This window comes from Natator depressus, chromosome 6 (assembly GCF_965152275.1).
Source record: "Natator depressus isolate rNatDep1 chromosome 6, rNatDep2.hap1, whole genome shotgun sequence".
Lineage (NCBI taxonomy): Eukaryota > Metazoa > Chordata > Testudines > Cheloniidae > Natator > Natator depressus.
Window position 1 is genome coordinate 117,988,901 of NC_134239.1, and position 22,547 is coordinate 118,011,447.

The 22,547-nt window shown below is 44.6% G+C and overlaps 1 protein-coding gene across 1 annotated transcript in view; it reads right to left on the bottom strand.

Annotated features, from left to right (window-relative positions):
- The window catches only part of PRKCH (protein kinase C eta), a 165,320-nt gene that overhangs the window by 18,979 nt on the left and 123,794 nt on the right, over positions 1–22,547 (bottom strand). The window contains exons 11-12 of the mRNA XM_074956411.1: positions 5,990–6,128; positions 4,799–4,987 (exon numbers count right to left, since the gene is read on the bottom strand). Of these exons, the coding sequence (XP_074812512.1) occupies positions 4,799–4,987; positions 5,990–6,128 (328 nt within the window). The remainder of the gene's footprint in view (positions 1–4,798; positions 4,988–5,989; positions 6,129–22,547) is intronic.

The following is a 22,547-nucleotide window of genomic DNA, read 5'->3' on the forward strand; positions in this document are numbered from 1 at the left end:
TTATTTATCCTCTGTATCAACTTATAAAAAAATCTCAAAAGGCCAACTGTTTAGCAGATCAAATATCTTCCCAGTTAGTTTGATGCCCTTTGCCATTCTGGCTGGAGGGAGCATTTGATTTTGGTTTCAGGGATGTGTGTCACTCGTGCTCTGCATTCATTAGTATTACTAGAACTGCTGAAGGTTTCCAGCCAGGCCTGTTAGTGAGGAAGGATGGTCCAGTAGTTAGGGTCTGGTATTAAGACGACGCAGGGTCAATTCACGCTCTGCCAGACCTCATGTGTGATCTGTTCCATTCTATATAGGCTCTTCTACCATGCCCATCACTGTAGTGTCAGAGTACTTGGGCAAATCACTTAGTCTCTCAGTGCCTCATCTGTAAAATGGAGTTAATGGTTTCCTGCCTCACAGGAATGATGTGAGAATAAATACAGTAGAGACTGTGAGATGCTCAGACACTATAGTAATAGAAACCATATAAGTAACTTAGAGAATGTTAAAAGCAGGAGTCCTCTACCACCTGAGCAAGTCTCCCAACCGGCAGCTATAGTAAGCTATCATCCTTTCATACAGACCAACCATTAGAGGGGAACAAAGACCCACATTGTACTAGAGTGTGTTATATGGGAACTTCATATATAAATATTGAACTGAGCTAATATCTGTGGCAAATATATAAATTCAGTTATTAGCACTAAAATTCCTTCTTACAATTCAAAAATAGGTAAAGAGCAAACAAGCATGTCAATTATTCATTGGAATTTAGAGGCCAAAAACATCCCTTTGTATCTAGTTACAAAGAGTTGCCTTTTCTCTAAAGTTGATGTGCTTTGGCACTATTGAAAGTACAACATGAGAAAGTGAGAAGGGACCAATGAAACTACCTGATGAAATGGTCTGTAACCAAAAGCAATTAATCAGAGACTGCAGGGAGCTCATGCTCAAGATATACAAAGTGTCTTAGTGCTGCAAAAAGTGACTTCATCTCTTCAATCATAAATAAAAATGTCTGGTGCAGTCACCTGAAGCAGCAGCCACCTGGAAAGTGACAGATGTGTAAGGAATTGAACCAAATGGCATATATAAAATTCTGTGATGCAAACTCTCATCAGTTCATCACAGACTCCTGGTTATTGCTCTGAAATTGACCTGCTCATAACTTCAGTACTTTAAAGTCTTCTCCCTCCATGTCCCATTTTCTCCCATTGCAGAAATTCCTTTCAGGGCACAGCTTTTTGCAAGCAATGCTTGTAAAGTGCAGAAAGGCAGTTCTGCTCTGGTTTGTGTTTCATGAGCAATGAGCAATGCTAGGGTGAGAAAGTGTTGTAGGAGAGAGATCTTTATGCATTATGTTGAGGGTCTACAGCAGGGGTCTCAAACATGTGGCCCGTGGAGCTATTTGCTGCGGCCCGCCAAGCTCCCCGCCCTGGAGTTACTTCCTGCGGCCACCAAGCTCCCCTTCCCCGCCGTCGTCCTCCCCCTCAGCACATCACATCCCTGCTCCTCTGCCTACCTCCAGGCGCTTTCCAGGAGGGAGGGAGGGAGGAGCAGGGAGCTGCGCGCTCAGGGGAGGAGGCGGAGAAGAGGCGGGGATTTGGAGAAGGGGTTTGAATAGGGGCAGGGAGGGGACGGAGTTGGGGTGGGGACTTTGGGGAAGGGGTTGGAATGGGGGCAGGGAAGGGGTGGGAAGAGGCAGGACAGGGGTGGGGCCTCATGGAAGGGATGGAGTGGGGGTGGGGCCGGGGCAGAGGGGCGGGGCTTTTGTATCTTTATATGAAAAAGTGTCAGTGATGCAGCCCTCAGGCCAATGTACTAGTCCTCATGTGGCCCTCGTGGTGATTTGAGCTTGAGACCCCTGGTCTACAGTTTGAGGGAGCTGCCTGGCTTCCGATTACATTCCTGAACACCCTGATGTCTTACTGAATTAGGCACCTCCTGAAACCTGACCCTCTTTCACCAATTCCACTCACCATGCTACTATTTGCAGTTACACGAAGATTACTTAAAGTAACATGTTTGAAAGCTTATTGCGATGACTATGATTAGAGCTCCCTGATTCTTTGCCGCTGCCCTGGCGCCAGCATGGGGCAGAACAGCTTGGGGGTGAATCTAACTTGCACCAGCTGGTGTGCTGAGGTGCCTGTTGTAATTAGTGAAATAAATGTGTCATCAGTTTAGCCTCCCTTCACCTTGCTCTGACACAAAATAGGTCATATTACACTTTGTACTTTCTTGCGTGATTAGCGTCTACTGTATCACACTTTGCACTCTGTCTCAGGCTTATGTAAGATTCCTGGTAATGTATGAAAGTACAACTTTAATCTGTTTTAGAACTGTTTTTTGATTAGCTGGCACTCACACACCTAAGAAGGTATCCTTTCCAAGACATAAATTGTCCGAAGCATTTAAGAGCACTGATCTAGCACTACAAATACTGCTCTTGAATTTCCACTGCTTTGGACCACCATCTTTTTTTCCTTTTAAATTGTTTTGAGAGATTTCCAAGCCCAAGAGAGCCTTCAATGAGAAAAGTGATCATCTCTGGCCGGAGCCTATGGATTTCATAGCACAATCCTTCCTCAGGAGATGGATTTTGTTTTTAGTGTGCTTTTAGGAATATTATGGATGTGTTGACAATGTTGCAAACCGTATTATCTGCTTTATATCCCACAGAAGCCTTCCACATCAATTTCCAGAGTTTCGTTACTAGATTACTGTCCTTTATAGAGTTGTTCCTATGGTGCTGCATTTATTTAAGCCGGTGTTTCTCAAATCATTAATTACTTATGTTAGGTATTTATATGGTGATCCCCGCATTAACAGAGTATCTGACTGAGCATGTCAAAGTCTTTAATGTACCTATCTTCACAATGATGCTGCAAGGTAAGGAAGTAACTGAGGCACTGATAGGCTTAATGCCTGGGCCCAGGTTACACAAGAAGATTGTGGTGGAGCAAGGATTTGAATTTAGGTCTTCTAAATCCTAGGTGAGTGCCTTAACCCCTGGACTACCCTTCCACTCCTTACAGCAGTGCCAAGCAGCTCCAATGTGGTAGGTGCCGTATGCACATAAAGTAAAAGACAGTCCATGCCACCAAGATTTTACAATCTCAATGAACAAAGGAAGGGTTATTATTCCCATTTTACAGGTGGAGACCTGAGCTGCACAGAGACTGAGTTGTCCATGGTCACACAGCAGTACGTGGCAGAGGTGGGAACTGAAGCCAGATTTCCTGAGTCCCATGCCAGAGCTTTAATCACAACATCATTCTTTCTCACACTGTTTGTTGAGACCTCTCCAAAGCGGGTCTCCAGGCAGGTGAGGGATTTTCCCTTGTAAACATTCAAAAATGAGAATTTTCTAGTGATCCCCTTGGGAAAGTCAACATTACCTACAGTTAGCACATAGGACTATCTGAGATACTGCAGATATTTCCTGCTTCGCTCACACAGAAGTAACATGGTATCTGATGGTACATGCTGAGCACAGTATCGCTTCTGTTATGGAAGATGAGCATGTGCTACAATCATGTAGTCTAAGAGGGAGCATGCATGCTGCTTGCCAGCCTGATTGTTGAATCAGTTAGGGGATATAAGCAGCAGGTGAACACATGTTAGCACTGCAGTTCTTACCCTTCACCCCAAGGTAATGAAAGGGTCCTTGCTACTCCACTCATCCACTTGCTTTCCAGTGTGTCTGCCCCCCTCGTTTTAACTTTTTTGAATGCTTTTTAACTCGGGTTTCCCACACTTCAGGAGAGTGCAGTATCCCCTGTCCTATAGCATAGCCTGGTGTAGGCCTTTCTCACTCACTCCTGTGGAGGCTGTTACACTTTGCATACATAATTATACAGTCATTGGGCCAGAGAGAGGGAGTGACCTTATAGCCAAGCGGGTAGGACACTCTCCTGCAATGTGAGAAACCCAAGCTCAAATTCCTGCTCCAATTATTATTGAATTATACGTCAGGCAGAGAGGAGTCCTGAACACAGGTCTCCCATATACTGGGATAAAACTTATACGTAGGCTTAGCAGAATTCAATTTTTATAACTTTGATGGATAATATTGATGGTTATTTTTAAGCCTTTTAAAGATTTTTTTATTGATTTAAATTTTTCACATTTGTGCAAAAATTATGGGTTTTAAGCTTGTTTTTAATTTTTATCAATTTAACTTTCATAGTTGTGGGAAATTATGGGGTGTGTCACACAATACTTCTTTAATATCAGCAGACACTGAGATTCAACAAGAAAGCTTTATGACTGTTCAAACACAACTTCACATGTCACAACATACAAAGAGAAATCTCTTCAAATCAAAACTCTAATGAGTTCTCAAGCAGCATATTTCTTGCTTTGCCTATTGGAAATTTTAATTACAGATGGAAATATTTTTACATCAGTTTGTGGGCGTATGGTGAAATCAATGTTTACCGACAAAAATCTAACCCTTCCAAGCCCGCTTATAAGGAAGACACTAACTTCTTCTCCAATCCCCTCCCCACTCTGTAAATCTAGCCTCTTATAAACTCCCAGAAATAAAATGTTTTGTGTCGAATGAAATGTTTGTTCGACCCGATTCCCCTACATTTTTTTCCAGAATCTTCAAATTCAGTTAAATCTGAGCCAAAATATTAATTATTTTTTTCCATTTTTGGGAACTGCCAGGGAACTGAAACATCAATTATTCACCCAACTCTATTTGCATCAATGATATCAACTATTAGTTTAAAGAACACATCAGGCTGGTGTGAGCTGGCATAAAGGACACAGAGGACACAAAAGCAAAGGAACTTACAGCTTTCAGGATCCCTACTGCATCCTGCTGAAGCCAGGTTGGGTAAACAACTTCATCATTCAGAATGGCTTCAAAGAGGTCATCTTCATTCTCTGCTTCAAAAGGGGCATGGCCACATAGCATCTCGTACAGCAGCACCCCCATAGCCCACCAGTCTACATCAGGTCCATAGAGCATCTCCTGCAGAATCTACAATGGGGATGAGGAAGGGGGATAAATATTACTCACTGGGCTTAACCATTGTTTTTCTAAGTGGGGGAGAAAATGGATTATGGAATATTAATGTGAACAAAACATATCACCGCATATTAACTAAGAGTATTCTCTTCTGTGCTTGCCATTCCTCCTTTCTCAGAGCCCCTCTGTGATGTACATGTCCAGCTGGCAACCCGTTGATTTACATCTCCAATAAACAAGGGGTCTGCCAGCTGTACTCACTTACCAGACGTGCTTCGGAACAGACTCTTTAAAATAATGTGCTGAGCAGGAGCTGAAAAGTTTTTCAATCAAATTGTTCTAGAGAGGTGGATCATCTGGGTCTGTGGCTTGAGCCTCTTCACTCCCCTTTGCCTCCCAGAAGGAAAGGCTTACATGGCTCCAAAAACACATTTCCAGCTCAAGGAGGGAAGGGGTGTGAGAGCAAAAGAAGGCATGAGTGTGAGGAGTGGGGCAGAGGAAGCAAGACCACAGAGCATAAATCCAGCAGTGTAACGGAAGCACCTACAGGATCTGGTAGGATCTGGAGGGAAGGTGCTTCTTAAAGCTGTGTTTATTCATTTTAAAATTAGACAGATGAATGACAAGGGGGGGGGGACACAGACAGAGGTAGAGAAGGGAATTGGGGAATGAGGGAGACAGCAGCCTGCTTTCAACCACACTGGGATGGTACCTGTGCCATTTGCTGTAACCAGCATTTTGGCAGCTACAGTCTGGCATCTATGTTTTTCAAGATGCATTTTCTTTTCCCCCAGGGGAGCTGATGCCCCTGTATCAGCCCATAACAATCTGAAGATTTGTTTAGCCTTCACTAGCCCATGGGGCTGTAAATCTCAGTGCGTTTCTGAGACCAAACTTTCCACCTGTCAGCCCCATAAGATGCAGCCAAATTAAGTGGAGATCTCATTGCGTTGCTTTTAAACCAGACCTACTAACAGCTCAATGGATTTTCCAATGAAGAAGGGTTTCCTGTACCTCTGGAGCAATGTAATCTGGTGTGCCACAAAATGTTGCTGTAGTAATTCCATTGCGAATCCCCTCTTTGCACATGCCAAAATCTGCCAACTTGCAGTGGCCCTCGTGATCCAGCAACACATTATCCAGCTTCAGATCCCTGCAATAACAACAACAATTATTACTCTTATTATTTCAATTGCTGCATAGTGGGAGCTGTACAAATCCAAACGAAGACACAGTCCCTACTCTCCAGAGCTTAAAATAAAACCTGGACAAACATGTATCGCTGGACCCAGCGGCCAACTGCACCATCATCTTTTGAAAAAACAAACGGTGTGCATGAATTTGGCACTTGTGGAAGGGAGGAACTAATAATGTTGAGCTGAGCCAGATTTAATGTGGTCAGGTTTTGTATGAACTTCCCCACGTGGCTTTCCTAAAGCACCACAAGTCTGGCCTGCAGAACACCCTGCTAATTCAGTTTTGAGATGCGTTCAAGCAGAGTGATAGTTCTACATACACAAAGGCCTAAATGTTCTTAGTTGCCCTGATTTCAGTGAGGTTGCACAGTGAGGTTGTATCCAAGAGGAGGATTTGCTGCCAAGAATCCTGTTATTATTTATGATTTCTTATCCCATCCCCACGTTATTGTCAAAATGTCCAGCGGCTGCACCCAATAGAATAGGAACATAGGAAATATGCACTTTCCAGTTCACCACCTATCGGGATGGAAGCCCATAGTTTAAGCTAAGTCCAAGAAACAGAGAATCTAGAGGATCAAGCAGTGTAGGAAGCTTGTCAGCAGCTTGACCTTGAGATGGCCCCAGGGAATATTCCACAGTCATAAGTACAGTCAGGAGCATGGCCAGATAGCACTGGAGCCATCTGCAGACCCAGGCAATGCTTTCCTAAAAATATACTCCAGCTCTTAGCATCTGGCCCCTTCAGCTGTCAAGCTTATCCTGCGCACACTCGCAGACGGGGGGAAGCAACCACTGTCACAGAGCTGCCTCAGTGACATTAACATCAACAGCAGGACGCCTGTGTACATGCTAGGAATGGGCTCTGTTTCCTCTTCCTGGGTCTTGGGGAAAAGATATGTAACTTGGCCTCTCGAACATATTCTGCTTGCCAAGCATTCTGTCAGACATGCCAGTGCCTTCCTGGTGTGGTACAACCCAAACATTCTGGTCTGGTCCCAGAGCAGACACACTAGCTCTGAGCTGGACAGACATTCTGGGTATCTAACGTAGGAACTCATATGGCCCCCCATTGCCATGGCATCGAGGCACCTCACAGCACTCCAAGGAGTTAGAGCAGGGCTATTACCCCATTTTACCCAGGCACAGAGAGACTAAGGCACAGGAAGCCTATGTCAAAGAAGGGACTAGAACCCAGGTCCCCGGCTAGTATTCTAACCATTGGGCCACCATTCTTCTCTACTACGGTGCCCTGAAAATGAGAAGGCCAGTTATCCCACTCTGTCTCAGAAGTCCTATAACCAGAACCACCACAGGAAACATCTCTTAAACTAGTGTTGAGTCACCACAGAGTTTATTATTATTTCTATTACAGTGGAGCAATTGGCCTCGCTGTGCTAGGCAACCGTGTTAGTAAGAGTCAGGTCCTGCCCCAAAGAGCTTACAAATAGACAAGAGAGTGGGAGAAAGGAAAAATAATTATCCTTATTTGGCTGACGGCGAACTGTGGTGCAGAAAGATTAAGTCACTTGCCCAAGGTCACCAGAGCCAGGAATGAACCCTGATCTCCTGAGTTACACTACAGCGTTTGCTCTGGATGGGATGCAAGCAAGTAGCAGAGTTTTTCTTTTTAAAATGAAAAATGGTCATAAAGCCTTATGGGCCAAAACCAACCCTGGAAGGGATTAGGAGGACACAGAGACATATTACGTGTGTTGGGTCATGACAACCTTGCAGTGTGGTTTAAAGAGTGGTTTACAGATAGAGTTCCTGGAATTCTGCTATGCGCTACTGGTACATCAGGAAACCTCTCCAAGCATAAAGGCAAGCCCTGTTTTCCAGAAATTTGCAGGAAAGTGGTTAAAACAGCAGATTATTCTTTATATCCCGTAAAATCCTTGTTGGTTCTAGGCAAGTCTGGCTTGAGGGCCACTACAAATATGCAGGTGGGCAAGGCATTTTGATGAATAGGTGAATGCCTTGGAGATACCCCAAATAAAATCTAAGTGGTTGTAGATTCACTATTTACTACGTTTCTTGGAAACAGCTTGAATGGAAACTCTCTACTTAGGTTCAGGCAAGATAGATACATGAGAGAGGGAGGGAGAAACCAGGTACAGCCACAGTCCTTGAAGGCTTTAGTCCCTCTCAGAGGCTGTGAGGTTTAAGCAAGCTTCAGGCTTCATAGTGGAGCTGCAACACCGGGGTCTGTTTTGCCTGGAAGTCATGTCTAGAATCTCCACTGCCTCCCATCCAATGAGCTACAACAGCCCTGGGCTCCCTGTTAACTGGGCAATACAATATGATCATTAGAGCACCAATATGAAAGGAGCATTTGCAGGTGCAAGCTCATTGTGCCCCCTAAAGGAATCTCTGTTTGTGTAATTCCCATTAAATTTAAACCAGCTGCTGCCCACTCACGTTCTGGAAGCAAGTACAGTTTTAACCACATCAAAGCAAAGCTCCAGCCTGGGGGCTTCTCAGGCTTCCATATTAATCCTGTTAATAACGTCTGTCCCACACTGCAACACGGTGGACATTTGCACCTACTGGCATCTTTTTAAGTGATGTGAAATCTAAAGCTCACATTTTATTATTTCATGTGGCCCAGAATGGGGTATTAATTGAGCCTTGTTTGGTCACAAGATGCTCCAAGTTTGGCTCCCAATATAGGATATGCCCAAAAGGGTTTATTTCACTTTTCACTAACCCTATCCGCAGTCAGTGGTTTTCTCAAGTGATGTCAATGGTATTAATCTGTATACTTGCTGCTTTGCATTCACTGGTCCTACTGTTCTTTATGCCAAATGAACCAATGAGGTCAAATTAAAAAAACCAGGATTCTAAAGTTTTACAAGGCGCTCTTCAGTTCAGCAGCAAGAACTCCAGGAAGCTGATGAAATTGGAAAGTAGCCCACTCACAAAGTCAGATTTACCTCAGATTCCCTTAATGCTTGCATTTTCCAGTCAACATTTTTAGTAGTGTCATGCAGCAATAAAGGGAGGGATATTTTCGAAGGTCATTATGCAGTTGTTATGCTGTTATTCTGAGGTCATGCAGTACTGATGCAATCATTTTGCAGGCAAACTCCTACTGGAATAAAGGACTTTATGCATACAAAGGAATGAAGCATTTGTCTCTACATGTAGTTACAGTGTGTCAGTTTAACGCATCCTTTTATTTTAGGCATGGAAGAAGTGACAAAAAGGGAGCTGTTCTAGCCTCTTGCATCAGAACACGTGCATTTGCTATGTTGGCAGTTGTGACGGGGCAAGGCCAGATGTCTATAGAAAAGTAGTGGGAGATAGATATATTAGCTCCAGGCTAAACAAATCCCTGGTACCAGGATAAGTGAAATGGCAGCTGCTCCAGGTCAACTAGGACACCTGGGGCCAATTAAGAACTTTCCAGAAGGCAGGGAGAATGCTAGGTTGATTGGGACACCTGAAGCCAATCAGGGGCTGGCTGAAACTAGTTAAAAGCCTCCCAGTCAATCAGGTGGGTGTGCATGTCAGGAGCTGTGGGAGGAAGTTGTGCTGTTGGAGAGACTGAGTAGTACACACCATATCAGGTGCAAGGAAGGAGGCCCTGAGGTAAGGGTGAAGTGGAGCTTGAGGAAGTGCGGGCTGCTGTGGGGGAAGTAGCCCAGGGAATTGTACATGTCATGTTTCTAAAAGGTCAGCTACCATAGCTGATACTATTAGGGTCCCTGGGCCGGAGCCCGGAGTAGAGGGTGGGCCTGAGACTGGGAGACAACAGAGACCGTGCAAGGAAGGATAACTTCTCCTCACCTCCCTTGCTGGCTTATGATGAAAATGGCTCAGTAGACTGTGACCCTTGTCTCTAGAGAGAGAAGGGTTACGTAGAGGGTCACAGTGAGCCTCTGAGGCTAGCGAAATCTGCCAGGAAACGCAGGCCCACGGAGGCAAGGACAGAGCTTTGTCACACAGTTTAAAGATCAAAATTTTTCCAGAAAAAATGTACAACTTGCCTGGTTCCCTCTGCAATATTTGCACATTTTGGCTTCCTCTGCACTATTGGGAATTTTGCCATGGTGCACATAGAGTCCAGAACAGCCTTTGGAGTTGATCCTGCTGAAAAGTATCTTGAAAGGGCTTTCAGTTTATCACCTAAATCACTTGCATCAATATCTCACATGTCATCATGTGTCAACACTGTCTCTAGTGCCCTGTATTGCTGGTGTAGGTCTTCTTCAGGTATAGTGAGGAGTTTTGGAATATCATACAACATCCCAAATATACTGCTATGTTCCTTGAGCTGCATGAAATGTTCTTCAATTGTCTGTATTGCACAATCTAGCACCTGGTTAAAAATTCAACTTTGAATTGTTGTTTGGGGTCTCTTATGGGATCATCCCACGCCTCGTAATCAAAATGTCGTCTTCTTCGGTGACTCTTGTATTCTTGGATGGGTGGGAAAATAGCTTCAGTGTGAAGTTCCTCTGCTAAATTCTGAGCACTCTTCAGAACGTTTTGAAATCCCTCAGCTGACCCGTAAGACTGTAGGTACGACTTTGCTTTGTCCAGTTGTTCCATTGCTCCAGATATATCAAGGTCAACACCTTGGAGTCTCTTGCTTACAACACTTATTTCAAACAGCATGTCATGTCTCAACACTAAGCCACACAGAAATTTGAAGTTATGTAAATTTCTGGTGATTCCATTTCCCTCTGCCACTGTTCTCCCACGAACATTTCCTGTCATAGCATTATCCTCCATAATGGCAACTATGGCATCATCTATCTTCCCAATTTGGTGTTTGATGGGCTTTATCGCCTCCACTTGACTTTCCCATCATGTGGCACTCAGTGGTTTCAGTGTCAGAGAGGACGTTCCCAGATGTTGCGGAGAAAAATACATAGATGCTTTGAATTACATTAAAAAATTCAGTAGCCTCACTAGAAGCTGATGCTGCATCACTGATCACCAAGTTCAATGAATGAGAACTGCATGGGACAAAAAAAGCTCAAGGGTTTAACTCTCGGATCCGTGTCTGTACTCCTCTGTTCTTTCCTCTCATGTTGGCACCATTATCGTAGTCCTGACCTCTCATGTCAGGTATCACAATTCCCGTATCTTCCAGCTTTTTAAGAAGCACATTTGTCATAGCAGCTCCTGTGGTATCATAAATGTCAATACATTCTAGAAGATGCTCTCTGACCGTCACCATTGCAGGGACATTTTCACTAGGTTCTGTTGTTGTTACAAAACACACCATTAAAGTCATTTGTTCCGTATGGCTGATGTCAGGTGTGCAGTCCAGAATAACAGAGTAATATCTTGCTGACTTCAGATCTGCCACAATCTTCTGTTTGACTTTTGTTGCCAGTAACTGTATGATTTCATTTTGAATTGTTTTTCCAAGGTAGTGGTGTGTGTACATTTCTTGGGTGGTGACTCTTCTTAGATGCTCCTGGAGTACAGCATCAAACTCAGCCATCAGCCCCACAATTTTAAGGAAGTTTCATTGTTTGGCACATACAGTGGATCTGAAGTGTCAAGCAGTGCTAGGTTTTGGGTAGCAAGCATTCTCACAATGGCAGTGAGCCTTTTCAGAACATTTTGCCAGTAAAGAGACTCTGATGCAATCTTCTCTTGATGCTGATCATCTATGGTGACCTTTAACCTTAGTCTCATCTCAAGCTCTTTCCACCTATGGAATGCTCTCTGGAGATTTGCTGCCTTCTCATGGCATGCCACATTTCTAGCCAGATTTTTCCAGTCCTTTGTTTCTGTAGAACCCAATGTGGCTGGAACATTAGACTGGAAGAGTTTGCAACAAAAACAGCATGCAGCATTCTGGGTTTTTGAGTACATAAGCCATAGCCTCTCCACTTTGTCACCATTGGGGATTTCACGCCAGTAAGGTGTTGGATGGAAACTTCTATTTTCATTGTCTTTGGGGAACATGAAGTTTTTCACTTGCTGTGGCCCATGCAGTACAGGGAAGTCCCTCAGGCTACTGCTCAAGTGGGTCCACAGTCCTGGATCATCTAGACTTAAGGAAGTAAACTCAGCAGGAGCTGTTTCTTGTACCTCCACCACACTCTTCTCTGATCTACCCTTTTCTTCAGGAATGTGCACGGTTACATCCATTTGAGATGGAGATATGGATGCTGCAGTAGCCGCCAGGTCACCTGCACTCTAACTGGAAGATCAGGCATCTCCTCACCACTCACATCTTCACTGGGGCAGGAAGGCTCACTGTGAACATTTGTGTCTATGTATCTCAGAGAGCTCCTTCCTGCTTAGATAGAAAAGCTTCCTTTGCTTTCTTTCTTTTTCTGAACGCTGCTCCAGTGGGGCTGTCAAAGTTCCTTCCCCACTCTGAACTCTAGGGTACAGATGTGGGGACCTGCATGAAAGACCCCCTAAACTTATTCTTACCAGCTTAGGTTAAAAACTTCCTCAAGGTAGAAACTTTGCCTTGTCCTTGAACCCTATGCTGCCACCACCAAGCATGTTAAATGAAGAACAGGGAAAGAGCCCACTTGGAGACATCTTCCCCAAAAATATCCCCCCAAGCCCTACACCCCCTTTCCTGGGGAAGGCTTGATAAAAATCCTCACCAATTTGTACAGGTGAACACAGACCCAAACCCTTGGATCTTAAGAACAATGAAAAATCAATCAGGTTCTTAAAAGAAGAATTTTAATTAAAGAAAAGGTAAAAGAATCACCTCTGTAAAAATCAGGATGGTAAATACCTTACAGGGTAATCAGGTTCAAAACAGAGAATCCCTCTAGGCAAAACCTTAAGTTACAAAAAGACACAAAAACAGGAATATACATTTCATTCAGCACAGCTATTTTTACCAGCCATTAAACAAAAGGAAATCTAACGCATTTCTAGCTAGATTACTTACTAACTTTTTACAGGAGTTCTGAGCTGCATTCTTGATCTGTTCCTGGCAAAAGCATCACACAAACAGACCCTTTCTTCCCCCAGCTCCAACTTTGAAAGCATCTTGTCTCCTCATTGGTCATTTTGGTCAGGTGCCAGCGAGGTTATCTTAGCTTCTTAACCCTTTACATGTGAAAGGGTTTTGCCTCTGGCCAGGAGAGATTTTATAGCTGAGGTAAATGGAAAAACTCCCCTGGGCTTTGGATCAGGCCTCAAGTGATCCTTTACCTGATGGTATTTCATTAATGGTATTTGCAAACCCATAACTTGAAATCATGGAGAAATCATTACTGAGTAATCATTTTTCTGAGAGGAAAAATCTCACCTCTTCCAGATTTTTTCCAATAATAAGGCATGCACGTGGTCATGAATATTTTTATAACCAGGAATTACCTATCACACTGCATCATGAGAATGCTTTGCAAATGTCTAGAGCACCAGTAAAGCTGAGTAAGCATCAGCAAACAGTAGCAAATGGTGTCTAAGGAAGACTTCTGCACCTGTTACGCTGGAACGCAGATAGAAAAACCAGTCTGAGCTGCTGTTCTTTTGGTCAGGTGCCAGCGAGATTATCTTAGCTTCTTAACCCTTTACAGGTGAAAGGGTTTTGCCTCTGGCCAGGAGGGATTTTATAGCACTGTATACAAAAGGGTGGGTACCCTTCCCTTTATATTTATGACAGGGGCGTTTTCTTCTTTCACTCATGACTGTTGTTCTGTGCCAGCTATTTTTGTCAATGTTACCACATCAGTAGGTTTAGAGAGAGATTGAAATCACAAATGGAAAACCAGGGTATTGATTTGTGAAAAAGGAAGCCACAAAATGGAGATGAGAAATAGATGCAACTGTTTTTAACATAAGAAAAACAGCTTGCAAGTTTCAGGTCTGCAAAATAAAAGACAGAATTATCACTATCTTTCAGCTTTGGATGCTTGCTATAAATCTACTGTTGTGGAACTTTAAAGAGAAAAATCAGCAGAGCCAGAACAATTCTGTCATGAGAAACAGTACATATGGTGTACACAGAGCTCAGAGAAGGAACACTTTCTTTTTGGCACAGAGACAAACGGAATACTGAAGGTGACACATTAGGCTGATTAGCTAAAGAAATCCAGTACCCATACTGCCATTTATGGCCACAGTATTCTTGCCTGGCCCAAGTTTAGAAGGTTGGAATTGTTATAGCTCTGTGCTTCCAGAACATGATCCCAAAACTTTGTCAAGATTTAACTTCAGCCTTCTCTGCTACTTTCCCTTACTTAAAATATGAAACAATGGATATTGTAGGTATGTGCACAGTCCTCCTGATCTTTGAAAATGAAGCATCAAAATAAAGCTTTCAGTTTGCGAAACATTAGCTCACCAACCCCTGGTTTTCTAGATAAATGTTCTGTTTGTTGAGTGAGTGAAATGCTCTATCTAGTTTCCAAGTGGCTGTTAAAAGCCCCTGTAGTGTACGAGCAAATTCGGTTTCAGATCACTAGTGCACTGAATGTGATGGCTGGTCCAACATAACTATGGAATATAGAATGGTTTGCAACTTTAAATACGATAAAACCAGAACGAAATGAAGGACGTGCCTTCATGTGGTGTCATGGCTCCTTAAAAATAAACACAACTTAAAAAAAGGAAGAGTTAAATGTAATGATGTGTACATTAAACTTAATGTAAAGATTGTCAATGAAATGCCCTGTTTGTTGTAGTGATAGCAGACAGCCATTTTGAAATGCTTGCCAGACCTTAGGATAAAGGAATGAGGAACATTACTGTGAAGGCTCTAACCTAGACCTCCACATTTCTCCTGAATACTAGCATAGCAAATGGTAATTTAATATACAGTGAAGTCAGAGAGTCAAATCCAGACCTTGTATAAGTGAGTTTAACTCCATTAAAAACGTACACCAGTACTCATATAGAGCCAGATGCTGGCAGGTAGCTACTTGCTCTTGACAGAGTCTGGGTAGAGTTGTGGGGAGGGAAAGAAGGCCCTTTGGGAGGGACTGTCCCTCAGGAAACAGTCCCTGTGCAGCTCCTCCTGTGGGCACGGGGAGTGCGCACACTGCTCCATTCCATGGGATTGTACAGCCCGCTCCCCCATAGCACAGCCTGTCAGCTTCAGAGGCCAGCGCTGGGAAAGAAGCAGGTGATAGGGGGAGAAGAGAGCCATGGGATGGCCCCATCTTTTCTCCACCCCCTCTTTGATGTATCTTATGCCCTCAGGAGTGTATGGGTTTGTGTTGGGAAAGAGAGGCGTGTGTGAGTGTGAGAGAGACACAAAGAGAGAAAAGGCTCCTTGCCTTCCATTCCCCTACTTGTGCACCTTTGCATGGTCCAGGGACCATCAGATTTATGTTGTTTTATGTACCCAATTGGATAAATCTCATTTAGCTTTAGAATTAGTTCCTGCTGTGTCTGTTGAGCTATATGAAACAGTATCTTCACATCTAGAAATATTATTCCACGTAATCTTAAAGACAACTAGCACTTCGAGCACACAGATAAGTTTTTGCAAGCTGTCTGTCCAGGCCATGCCAATGCTATTCACTTTTCAACAGATCTTGGACTAGAACATAGGAGCTCCTGGCTCTCAGTTTTGCCCTCACAGCACTTGATACTGCTGCCTTGTATCTTGTATCTGTATGCACCTGCAAATTAACTACACAACAGCACCTGTAAGACCCAGAAGGCTTGGCTTCCCAGGATGATGTTTACAAAGACGCAATGCCCAAGAGGCTGACTGCAGGAATAATAGATGAAGGGATGCAAACACTGATCAGACTTTTCCTGCTTCAGAGACCTCTCTGCATTCATTTTAAAACCCTGCTTCACCATCTCAGCCCCGTTTAGACAGTCTAATTGCTCAGAAGATCTTCCTAGGGAAGATAACTATTTTTAATATGGCTTCATTTTTACTGAGCCGAATGAGGCCTGATTCAGCTCCCAATTAAATTTGAGCTGGTAGGATAGAAAATACAGCCACTGACAAAACCTGGCAATCACAGTATATAATCACAAAGCTTCCTTGATGCTACTGGGCCTGAGAGATGCAGAACCAATGGGGAGCAGTGGGTGTTCTACACCTTTCAGGATTAAGTCCACCAATAAAAGCTGCACCCTTATTATACCAATGGCGGCTACTAGATGGTGTAACGACAGTTTCAAAAAGCGGCCTTAAAAGAACTGAACTACTCTGGTTTATGAAATTGGGCAGCAGAAAAACATTACTGCTGAAGCACAGATGCTGCTAGAGATTGCTACGTTAGGGCAACCCCAACGATCCATCCTTACGTACATACATAGCACTTTAGCACACATTTACTTGCTGCACTTTTTCATGGTAATCTCCTCAGGAAAGAGAAAGAAAGGAGTTACACTTGAGGCATTTCCCAGAATTCCAATGAAAATATTCTCTCATTTACTATGCAGAGGAAAGCCACGGAAAAAAGTCGTTATTTCAAGTTCATAGTATGTATGCTGTACACATCCTGTCTGGATCCTGAGCCACTGGACTGACAGCCTTGACCTGGAATTTGCTGGCCCAGGCAATGCCATTTACCTAACAGTGCTTCTATTTTATGCTTGCCAAAATAATTATTAAAAAAAAAACCACACTCCATCCTCCTGCCTGAAATCGTCATAGTAGGTGCACGGTAAGCATCAGCCATAAATATACCAACGAGAGTAAGATGAAGATTCATGACTGATGGTGCCAAGAGAGAAAGAGGGCGAGAGATTAAGAAGCATTAGCTGGTTAGGTCACTGTGACCGAAATAGACCCACACTGAATCCTGGATAATAAAAATGAAATTAAAATGAAACAGCACTTGTGCCAGCTGTACATCTGGGAGTGATGAGGTGGATGAACTACCTGACAAGATGAATGATTAAGCCCAGTTATAACCAGTTGTTCAGTATCAATCCACAGCCCACCTAGTCGTTAGTATCTGCTAAAAGGCCCAGCTGGAGCTCTGTCCTGATAGAATTAGAGCTGGTTTATTGAAAAGGATTCTGATTGCACCGAGGGGAGAGAGAAATGGCCCCTTTTTGCCTGAGCCTGCCATTTTTGAAACTAGAGGATGGCTCAAGTCAAAGCAACTCTTTCTGCTGCCTAGTCACTAATCTCACAACTGCCTGTGAAATCTACCTTCCCCAGGTCCAGAGTAACAGATGGAATATTTCATTTCTGGAAGAAGCAGAAAACAGTTGGCAGAGTTGATCTGGATCATGTGTGCTGATTGCTGCTGGGAACAGCCCAGACAGCAAACTAACCTGTACCAATATTTGTAATGCCTAATAGGGTTTTGTGGGGAAGGAGAAAATCCTGAACTGAACCTAAATGTCTGGCCAAACAAACAGGTCTCTCCACACTCATAGAATATACACCTGCAGTCGTCACTTCCCCAGCCCACTCAAATCAGTGCAAAGACTTCCATTGACCCTGGTGGGCTTGGATCAGGCCCTTAAACAAGAACACCCAAACATTACTGAGGCTCTGATATACTTATAAAGACTTCAGAGAGACAAAGTGGGTGAGATAATATCTTTTATTGGACCAACATCTGTTGATGAAAGAGACAAGCATTCGAGAACAGAGCTCTTCTTCAGACCTTCCTCAGAGCTAAAGAAAAGCTCTGTGTAAGCTCAAAAGCTTGTCTCTTTCAACAGAAGTTGGTCCAATAAAAGATATTATCTCACCCAACCTATTCTCTCTAACATCCTAGGATCAACAAACACTGCAAGCTCTCAAGGCTTCAGGCTGTTTCGTAGCACTTCCTCTGTTACCCCTTTCTATATAGCAGCAGGAAAGCAGATGGTAAATTATGAAATATTCTGGGTGCAGGGATTTTCAAACATACTCAGCTTTGGCCTGTTTCCACTGAAGCCAATGGGACTTTGCTACTAACTTCAGTAGGTGCAGCGTCAGGCTAAACACTCAGTATTTCTGAAAATCCTCCCTCCCCTTCGTGTATAGCTTCTGTTTACAATAGGAAGAACAGGCTCCAGGATACATTCTCGCTGGCTACAGAGCAACACATTGGGGGCATAATGCACTTATGGTACGTCTACACAGCAAAACAAAACAACCAATCCCCTCCCCAGTAGCAAGTTTCAGAGTTTGGGTTAACCAATTCAGGCTTGTAGGGCTTGTGCTGTGAGGCTAAAACTAGCAGTGTAGACATTCGAGCTTGGACTGGAGTTCAGGCTCCGAGACCTTCCCCCTTCGCTGAGTTTCCAAGCTGGGCTCCAGACCCAGCCTGACTGTCTCCACTGTGACCCTGTCGCAAAAGCCCAAGTCCGTTGAGACTCACTGCTGCTGTGTAGACACACAAATATTTTAAAATATTTACTGGGGGAACCTGTCTTCAGATCCAGTTACAATAAAAGCCAAGACCAGCATCGGCATTATTGGTACTCTCTCTTTTAAGACTCTGTGGAAGCTGTGGCTAAACAAAAAAAACCAAACAAACTCCTCTGAGCTCTCTCTTGCCACAAAAATTGCTTAAAATCCATTAGTGAACTCAAATGGAGATATATTTGTCAGAGCCTAGAAGATGGGATATTGTCCAACGTTTTAGCTTCTCCTTTAACATGGATTATTATTGCTATTCACTCATTAATGGTGATTCACTCCACCCCCACGCGAGTTGCAAGTATCCTGGCTTTTTATGGGTGGAACAAAGCAAGATGAAATTCACCCCACCCACCGCAGTGCCAGGACGCTGGGCTACTATGCAGCCCATCCTACATCTATAGGAATGCCTGCCCAGCTGCTCAGGCAGCCCGCACGTAGCTGGGCAACTGGCTTTGCGTCAGCCCTCCACACTTGAGGCAGATTTCACTCTGCTTGCCCAAAAATGCCACACAGACAAGAGATGCCAGTCCTGAAGAGCCTTGATTCTAAATGCCACACCTATTAAGCAAAGTAGCGATGCGGAGTTGGCACCAAGGGGAAAGGTTACGTGACAAAGGTGGTTTGAACTGGCTGTTTTAGAAATAGATTAAATAGGTATAATAAATAGGTGACTTTTTCAATAAAACAAAGCTGTCTTGGCTGACCCTCCCTCCCCTTTGTAGGAATTGTAGTGGAGGTGGGTCTTGAAGCAGGACTCGATGAGGAGAGGGTGGTGTATGGGGAATGTATGTCTTTACACGGACCATGATTTGTCCCTCTAGTAATAGGAACAGCAGATAGGGCCTATAAGGCAATACTGGGACTGGTGATTAACTGTGGTATGCAGTGAAGACGGGGATTTTGAAGGTACCATCCATGAGTAACATTCGCCTGCCTGCCAGCTCATCCTGAGTCAATAATTGGAGGTTCATCTACTAGGTTCACATTTTTTCCCCCTAGAACAGAGGTGGGCAAACTACGGCCCACGGGACCCTCCTGCCCGGCCCCTGAGCTCCTGGCCCGGGAGTCTAGCCCCCAGCCCCTCCCCCGCTGTTCCCCCTCCCCCGCAGCCTCAGCTCACTGTGCCGCCAGCGCCATGCTCTGGGCAGGGGGGCGGCGAGCTGCTGGGGCAGCGCAGCTGCAGAGCCCGGCACGTGGCTGGCTCCAGCCGGGCAGCATGGCTGTAGCGCCGCCAGCCACCGGTGCTCCAGGCAGCGCAATAAGGGGGCGGGGGAGAGGGTTTGGTTAGAGGGCAGGGGAGTTCGGGGTGGTGGTTAGGGGGTGGGGGTGTGGATAGGGGTGGGGGCGGTCAGAGAGCAGGGAACAGATGGGTTGAATGGGGGCAGGGGTCCTGGGGGGGCAGTCAGGAATGAGAGGGGGGGTTGGATGGGGCGGCGGGGGGTAGTCAGGGGCAGGGGTTCCGGGGGCAGTCAGGGGATGGGGGGGTGGATGGGGTAGGAGTCCCAGGAGGCAGATAGGGGGTGGAGGCCGGGCCACACCCCCCTACCCTAACCAGCCCTCCATAAAATTTCCGAAACCCAATGAGGCCCTCAGGCCATCAGTTTGCCCGCCCCTGCCCTAGAACTAGACCTTTTTGATTAACAGAGGGTAACTGTGAAGGTCTATCACTCGCTCCTCACCAGATTGAAACTGAGAGTCTACTGTTCTCAGACTAGACTATTTAAAACCAAGGAAGACCTAAATTTCAGATGAATCCTTCTTCCATATAGCCCTCGGTTGAGGACGTGCATTGAGGTGTTTGCACTGTGAGTCACTTTTCTTCACTCCAAAAATGTTTTATTTAAGCTTCTTTTAATCTACGGAGACAAGAAACAACAGGCAACAAGGAAAGAAATCTTTGCTGGATGGTGTGACTGGAAAACACCTGTCAAAATCTGAGATTACATATTCTACCCTCAAACCTCCCCTATTTTCACAATATAGAATTGCATAACCATAAACGTTTCCTATTATAATCTGAGGTTTGTCTCAATCTTAAAACAAGATTTTTCAAAGCACTTCTGATCTAGGGTTGTTTGAGGTACAATGACCCAGGTCAGATCTTAAGTGCACTGTACTTCACTCATGTACTGATTAACTGCTTAAACTTTTAATGCACAACACTCAGAAGTCCTATTTTCCCCATCATTCTCCCGTCGCATGGCTGTGTTTATATACAATGGCAACTGAGCGGCTTTAAGTTCTGTACGCATAGCTATTGTCAGTAACAAGGACACCACATTGAACAGTACATTCAAGTGTTGGCACCAATAATACCATCCATTTGTGTTTGCGGTTTTCAGACACACTCCCTTTAATAATAAATTCAATGGCAACTAATCAAAGGCAATGGAAGCTAGTGGGAAGCTATGGGACACCTAAAAGGCACTGAATGTGAAACATTTTTGCTTTTAGCGTATATTCTGGAGGTCACTCATTCCACCACATAAGCTAATGAATTATCTGAATTATTAAGCGCAAGGAGCACTTGGCAAGAGCAAAGAATAGGGTGGTACTATGTTCCTGTCTCTGCATTTTGGAAAAACACCACACACACACTCTTATGAAGCCCATGCCTCCGCTCACAAGCAGAATCAACCATATTTCAAATCACAATTGGCTCTCAAACTTTTCCCACATTGAATCTAATCTTAAAACAGAGATCCTCTCTTTCCCTCCCTGCCCCACACCTTGCCTGAGGCAACTACATCACCCAGTTACATGATAGCAATGTAATGGAGACAAGTGGATCATTTTGTCCTACTGAATGTGTCTAGGACTTCACAATCATTCGTACCAAATAGCCCTTTGTTACCTGAATCCCGCTGTGATGGGGTAGTCGGCCCCTTAAAGGCAGTAGTGCCTGATGATCAGCCCTCCCTGCCACATGGCATGGCCCTTTAAGGGTTTGAAAGGGCATATGGATAGAGAGGAAACAGTCCTGGGAATGAGTGGTGCATGGGAGGAAATCCTGTCACTTTATCTTTAGGGGCCCAGGGCCAGGAGCATTGCAGAGGGGCAAGGCTCCCCTCTCACCCAACCGATTGGGAATGAGCTGGGAGCGGGGGACTAGTATATATCATAGCAGACACCAGCAGAAGGCTGCCAAACCTTATGAGCCCGAGGACTAAGTGGGACCAGCTCAAGGAGAAGCTTCCTAAGTCCTATAGCCAGCTAAACTACAACCCAGCTCCAGCAGGAGAGCTGGGGATTCCTGGTTTAAGAAAAAGGATAATTGTCTGTATTACCCAGCTCCAAGAGCAGGGCAGGGGGCTCCTACCATAAGGAGACACACACAGACTGAGAGGTAACCCTAAGGGTTACAGAGATCAGAGAGTGAGCTTCAGAGGAACCCCAAAGGCCAGAAGAACGTTTTGTATATTTGGGACTTTTGTTATGGACTATTTTGTACAAGGTTTTATAAGAAACCAGCGCCAAAAAGGGTATTATTGAGGGTATCAAGAGGACCCAAAATGGAGTTACTGGCTTCCTGAGAGGGGAAACTGAGGCAGGGAGTGCCTGGAATGCCACACTTAGCCAGAAGGAGTACTCCAAAGCAGTCATGCCCTGTGATATGCTGTGCTGCTCTAATCAAATCATTCTGAAGTTGGTTCTATCCCCCCAAACTGAGTGTTTGCTATCCCTCACATTTTGGCTGTGTCAGCAAATAAGATCATGGTTGAATTGACTCCAAATAGAAAACTCTCAACAAAGAATTAAGCAGTAACATTTTATCTCCTGTGCAGCAACCCAAACGGGTTCCCAGGGAGATTCAGCCTGGACACTGACATGAATAGCTGACACTTTTGTAGGATGTTTGGAAGAGCGGCCTGCCTCTGTTGCTCATGTGGAAGTGCTCCCACAGACCCCATCATCCACATGCCATAGTCAGAGGCCCTTGCAATGCATGATAGGTTGCCTTGCCCAGCACTTTTAATTGCAACTTTCTCTCTCGAAGCAAAGTGCTCTGAAGGTTGAACACGGCAGAGTCCATACTGCATCTTCACAAGACAGAAAGCTAAATCTGGCACCTGGTCACCCGTGACTTGCTACTAAAACT